This window comes from Gossypium arboreum, chromosome 8, assembly GCF_025698485.1.
Source record: "Gossypium arboreum isolate Shixiya-1 chromosome 8, ASM2569848v2, whole genome shotgun sequence".
Lineage (NCBI taxonomy): Eukaryota > Viridiplantae > Streptophyta > Magnoliopsida > Malvales > Malvaceae > Gossypium > Gossypium arboreum.
The window spans coordinates 1380138-1386753 of NC_069077.1; the positions used below are offsets into that span (position 1 = coordinate 1380138).

The 6616-nt window shown below is 29.6% G+C and overlaps 1 protein-coding gene across 1 annotated transcript; it reads left to right on the plus strand.

The window, feature by feature from the left end:
- The first annotated feature begins 390 nt into the window (after positions 1-390).
- Positions 391-6393, plus strand: LOC108468378 (uncharacterized transporter C405.03c-like). The gene is made up of 8 exons (XM_017769266.2): positions 391-554; positions 1841-2164; positions 2694-2917; positions 3972-4039; positions 4151-4252; positions 4816-4933; positions 5019-5154; positions 6139-6393. The coding sequence occupies exons 1-8, from the start codon at positions 474-476 to the stop codon at positions 6205-6207; spliced, it is 1122 nt and encodes a 373-aa protein (XP_017624755.2). The 5' UTR covers positions 391-473; the 3' UTR covers positions 6208-6393.
- Positions 6394-6616: the final 223 nt, after the last annotated feature.

Consider the following 6616-nt stretch of genomic DNA (forward strand, 5'->3'; position numbering starts at 1 on the left):
AATAAGTTAAAATTGTTCAAGTGGATTTTTCTTAAAACATCCACTTGAACTTATGATAATAAAATAATTTTTGTTGGAATAATATTCTTAAGAAAATTGATATCATCATCATTTTGATTGAAATAATTAACAATATTAAGTATTTAAATTAAATAATGAAATTATAAAAATAGAATCAAACTAAGTAAAAATAAATATATATAAATTAAATCACAATTTTTAGCATAGAATTAGTGATCAAAAAGAAAAAAATCATAATTAGATGACCTCTACCGAAATTTACCCATAAATTTAACATCCTCCATAAAAATACTCACTACCATATTAACATAAACTTTTTTCTTTGTTAAGGACCTAATAAATTAGGCCGTAGCTCCCATTATCACCCCCTCCTTAATTCTTTGGCTATAAACAAAACCTTATATATGTATGTATGTATGTATAGTTTCTAAGGAGAAGAAGAAGAGAAGAAGATGGAATGGAAATATATGGTGGGATTGGTTCTGATTATTTGTGTTGTGATCATGTGGGTTACCTCTGCAGAGGTCACTCAGGTTCGTTTTTCTCAATTTTTTTTAAAATAATTTTTCTTATTTCTTTTAATAAAAATTATTATTTTATGGCTTTGTTTGTTTTTTTAAAAGATTTCTTGGAATATGTTTCAATGTTTTGTTCATGTTTTTCTAGCTTTACCAGTGAAACAATTTTCTTTTTTGGTTATAAAATTGTGGGGTTCATTTTATTTTAATTTAGTCCAAAACCCATCAATATTCTCTATTATCTCTTCTTATTTTCTCCCTTGTTGAAAATGATGGTTCATTTGTTCCTGGGATTTTCCTTCTATAATAAATGATGTTTTCTTTTTTTTTTTTAAATAGTTTTGTTCCATTCCTTCTTAAATTTCAAAATTAAACAAATTGGTCCTTTTCAAAAAAAATTTGAAGCAATTTTATCTCTGTCAGTTTTGAAAGCAAATAACTAAGGATAATTAATGACGACGTTAATGTTTTCCATGGACATGATTTTGATTGATATAATAATGAATTTATCCCTCAAAGTTTACACATTTTTTCAATTTGGCCCTAATTTAACAAATTTATCCCGTAACGTATGTGTAAATGTCAAGATTGAATTTATTGAAAATTTTAGAACTAAGGCCAAAATGACAAATTTTGTAAACATCAAGACTAAATTTGTTACTATATCAGTCAAAATTATGTACAATTGACTGAAAATATTAACTTAATGATTAATTGTCTTTAATTGCTCACTTTTGAAATTGACAGGATTAAATTGCTCCAATTTTTTATAGGGACCAATTTGCTTAATTTTGAAATTGTAAAAGACTAGAGAGGTCTTTTGAATGTATTTTAAAATTTGAAACAAAAATTTTAAAATTTATGAAAATTAAAAAGAAGGAAAATTCAAGAAAAAGAGTAAGAAGCTCTAAGATTTAAATGTATTTTTAAAAGAAAACTAAAAAATAAATTTTAAAATTCCATAAAAATGTTAAAACATTTAAAAAATTAACAAATAAAAATTAAGATTTCCCAATAAAAAAAAATTAGACGGTGTGGCCTTTTTAGCCTTTTATAAAATGGTATAATTCCACTTTTAGTACCTCTAGTATAAATAGTTTAATTTAATTTTTTTTGCCTTCTTTAAATGGAAGATTACAATTTTGACCTCTCCCAAAATTTTAGCCTATCTCACCAACTTTTTTAGTTTTATCTCAACCCTTCACATAATTCCTGGCTTCGCCCTTGATTTTGCTGCAATTTCTTAGATTTTTCAAGCTTAAATCATTGCTTGCAGTTGTATGTATGTTTGTTTTTGGCAGGGTGTATTTGAAGACTATAAGCATCCATTTGTAGTATCATATATTGGGACCTCCCTCTTGACCCTTTATCTTCCATTAGCATTCTTTAAAGATTTCTTATTAAAGCTTCTTAGAGGTCTCCAAGGCCCTCAAAATCCCTCTGTCCAACAAGACGACAAGCACCGAATCAACCTTAAAACCCTGCCGGATCATGTCATAGAACTTGGTACGAAAGAGGAAAGCAATGATATTATGGAATCCCAAAAGAATGATGGAATAATGCTTAGTGCAATGCAAGTTGTAGCATTTGGCTTTTGCATGGCTCCCATTTGGTTTGCAACCGAGGTTCGAATCACAAACTTGTTTGTTTTTCTTTCCATATTTTTTTGTTACCTAGTTTTACCCGAATTAAATTCCGAGTTTGAGTTTCGAATTTTGGAATTTTTTTTTTAAAAAAAATTTTCGTGTGTGTAAACTGAGATGAAGCTAGAAATTATGTGTTAAAAATGAATAATTAATTTTTGAGAGGGTTGAAATTGAAAGTTTTCATTTTAACTAAAGGGCTAAGAAAAGACTAATTTGAATTATTTAGTTTTAAAAGAGGATAAAAATACAATCCTACTATTTAGCTAACGGGACCAAGACCCTTGTTTAGCTATAATTAGTAGTGATTAAATTGTTCTAATTTTAAAAAAAAAACTAATTTGTTCAATATAAAAAATTAAAAGTAACCGAAGAGGTCTTTCTCTTTTTAAGTTTTAAGCTAGACTAAATTCCTAGATGGGCTAAATTATAAAGTACGAAAAGTACAAGGACTGGGGTTATAATTCGACCTTTCTAAAATCTTTCATTGTTTTGTTTTCCTCTTTTTCAGTATCTAACTAATGCTGCACTGGCAAGAACAAGTGTTGCCAATACAACGTTGTTGTCTTCAACTTCAGGGCTTTTCACTTTAATATTCGGTGCAATTTTGGGACAAGACTCCATTAATGCCGTGAATGTAGTTTCAGTCGTCATTAGCATTACAGGTGTTGCCATGACTGCATTTGGAGACACATGGTGGCCCCTAAATGAATCAAAACCAATCACTAACAACAAGTACTGTTTTTTCCCTCCATATATTATTACAAATCTACACTTTTGTTTTTGTTTAGTTCGAAATTTGAATCGAATCAAATACGGGTTTAGAAATTTTCCACTAGGGGTGAATTTTAGATTCAAGTAATTTACTTTTGAGATTAGGGTTTTTTTTGGTGAAATTATTGTGATTTTATATTATTTAAGGTTGTCCTTATTAGAATGTCTTAAATTTAAATATTTTTAAATTTGGTTGAATGGATTTAAATTTATTGATACAAGAAAAAATAGATGATGGATATGAGTGATTCACCTTTCACCTTATTTAAGACAGGATAGAACTGTCTAGTAGGGTGATTGGAGTAGAAGATAGAGAGGAGATGATGGAGTTGGGAGTGAGATAGTAGGAGAGAAGATGTAGGCGACTTACCTTCGACTTTAGGCCTCGCACCCTTATATACATGTTGTCCTTGTCCAAGATGCCACGTGTTGAGTTGCTATTGGTGGGTCAGGAGCAAGTTGACCAAGTGGTTTGGTGTCATAGGTTTTAAGTAGAGTGGTACTATGATGTGCTCTAATCATCTAGATGGAACGTGGTAGTTAGAATTTGGTGTGGCTATTAAGGAATAGGTCCGCTTGTCAAGCAAGTTGTAAGCCAAAGGGTTCTTACGAGGAGTTCATTCGGGTGGTTTGCACATATTGCCCGTGAACCTAGTCCCTTGTGTCATCCTAACGATATGTAACAAGATTGTTGGTTTTTTATTGTCAAACCAGATTGGGTCAAGTTTGATTTTAAGATGATTGAGTCAAATTATCAAATTTAGATCACACTCAACTAGTCAAGGTGACAATTATTTTATTATACGTTATACAGGCTTGGGATCAGAGTCTAGCACGAATTTATAAAGAATTTTTTATTAATTTTTTTTGTATTATAATTTAATATTTAAATACATATTTGACATATACATCAAATACAAATATTTTTTTTAAAAATAAATAAATAAATCCTAATAATATATATTATATTTCCTTTCTATTGCTAACAGTGTTTCGTTTTTCCTTTTTTTAAAAGCGAAAACCATGTTACTGTAGGAAATCTTTTGGAAATGCTCTCAGCAATGATTTATGGACTATTTTCAGGTTCTATCATTTCAACCATATTATTAAATTTTAATTAATTTGTTGATAAAATAAATTAATTAGCAACAAAAAGACCCCCTCAAATTAACTAAAATAAAAAAAACGTTGCAGTTTTGCTTAAGAAATTTTCTGGAGAACAAGGAGAAAAGGTAGACATGCAGAAGTTGTTTGGCTATATTGGAGTATTTACATTTGTTGCGCTTTGGTGGCTTGGTAAGAGGGCCTGAAATGCAATTTTACCATTCCTTTTATTTATAATTCTACAGTTTTTTATAAGGGACACGAAATTTTGAGATCCTTAATGTTGCCCCTACGTTGAAATATATGTATTTAATACACAGTTTCAAATATATAAAATTTGATAAATGTATTTGGCAAGTTTATTATAAGGGACCGAATCAAATTAATCCTTTTACTATTCAAAAGAATCAAATATGGTCAAATTTGAACAGAGTTAACATTTATTATTTTTAAAAAAATTATTTATTGTTTAACAGTGTTAATATTTTAAAAGGTTTATATAGTTATACAAATGAAATCTTTTGTTTGGGATTGAACTGTAAATAAAATTAAATTCATATTTTTTTAAATAATAAATATTAACTCTATTACAATTTAGTACAAAGATTAAATTGAGACTAATTTGATTCAATCCCTATAATAGAAGCACTTGGACAATTACTTTCACCTACAAAAATTTACTTAAATGTAAAATACAAACATAATTATGACATCGATATTATGATTTAGTGTATGTGATTTTTATCTTTTTTCAGCATGGCCATTGACTGCTATTGGGATTGAACCAAAGTTCACATTTCCTCGATCGACCAATTTACAAGAGATAATTATCATAAACAGTTTCATTGGGAATTTCCTGTCAGACTATTTTTGGTATGCCTTTTCCGACGATATTTACTAAATTTTCCGGCACCGGAATCTGCATGTTCTTAATTCAGACATAGATCCTATCTTACAGGGCATTAGGTGTTGTGTGGACATCCCCTTTGGTTGCTTCGCTTGGTGTTTCACTTACAATACCCATTGCAGTATTGGAAGACATGATAATACATGGTCGACAATATTCAGTGATTTATATGATTGGCGCAGCTCAGGTAAAATTGCAATCACAATAAATATGATTTTTAGATTGAAAATATATTATTTGTTTTGATTTAAATATCCCTTAAGATTATAGATTTTAAAAGTTAATATCGTATTCGATATACTGAAGGGCATTAATTCTTTTAAAAGAAGTTTTAAAAGTGTCGTCCTCCGAGTAGTCAACCCGGACCCCTAGCAATTGAAAATATTATCTTTGTGTTGGGATTTTGTCTCAAGCCTTTACGGAGAGCCATGTAAATTTGACGGAGGGAGCGCATTGGTTGGTAGAGATATGTACCTGCAAGACTCGATAAATGCGTCAATTTAAGGCATGTGAACATGTTGCCTTTAAGCCTTAGTTAGTGATTCGAGCTGTGGGATGCCCAAATACCTCCATTATTATTCATACGCCTTATACTGACTCTTTTTGTGAGTCTTGCATGTATCTATTTTCACCAATCGAGGTACCCACTTTATGAATAGTACACAACTCTCTGCAAAGGCTCGGGACAAAACTCTAACATAGAGACAATACATTTGATTATTGGGGGTCAGGTCAACTGTCCAAAAAATGATATTTCGAAGGTTTCTCCAGAAGGAGCCAATCTCCCTCAACAATACATTTTCAAACTATGAGTTTAACTCAAAAATTTTTTGAAGTTTAAGGATCAATTTAAAATTTGATTTATAGTTTGAGGATGTTTGATAAAATTAACCCTATTATTTTTTTAAAGTAGAATTAACCCTTTAATAAATCCAAAAATAAGGATATATAATAACGGTTTAGACCGGATCGGTTTTGAGAAGAAAATTGTCGTTGTCATGTAGTAGTGTGGTTTTTAGAAAACCGAACCAAATGTCCAAAGATGATTGAGCTGAATTTCACTAGTTCGGTTCATTGGTTTTTAAATATTTTTAAAAAATATATAATATTTTTAAGTTATTCTCACTAATTTAATATATAAAATATTTATTTGATATATTTAAATTTACAGGTATTTCTGGGATTTCTAATAGCTAATATGCCAAACTGGATTTTAGAGAAGTTGAAATTAAGAGTTTAAGGCGGCACGATTGCTTGACTAAAGTTTCGGTTTGTGACGCATGATCATGAATTTTGTATACTATATTAAGAAATTGAAACCTTTTGGATAATATTTTTTTCATTTAATTTCGGATTAAAATAATATGGTATTCGTAATTATAGTAAATTCAAATATCCAATTATCTTTACTGATTTTTTTACTAAATTTGAGATTTCTCATATGAAATTTACAAATGTACGGATTACTGCAATAATCCATACCCAAAATCATCGTCATTGTTGTCATCATCGATGTCACCGTGAACTCCTTCGAGGGGAAAAATTTTCAATGCTCAATTTGACCTTTAAAGAGGATATGACATCTCTAAAGAAGACCTTCGAGGTGAATCATTAATCAAAGACCATCTTTTCTTTAAAATAATTTAAAA

Excerpts from the sequence above, each read along its gene's own strand:
- LOC108468378 (XM_017769266.2), top strand. The coding sequence starts at position 474 with ATGGAATGGAAATATATGGTGGGATTGGTTCTGATTATTTGTGTTGTG. Across the intron at positions 4,934-5,018 it reads TTCCTGTCAGACTATTTTTG|GGCATTAGGTGTTGTGTGGA; the intron begins GTATGCCTTTTC and ends CCTATCTTACAG. Across the intron at positions 5,155-6,138 it reads ATATGATTGGCGCAGCTCAG|GTATTTCTGGGATTTCTAAT; the intron begins GTAAAATTGCAA and ends TTAAATTTACAG.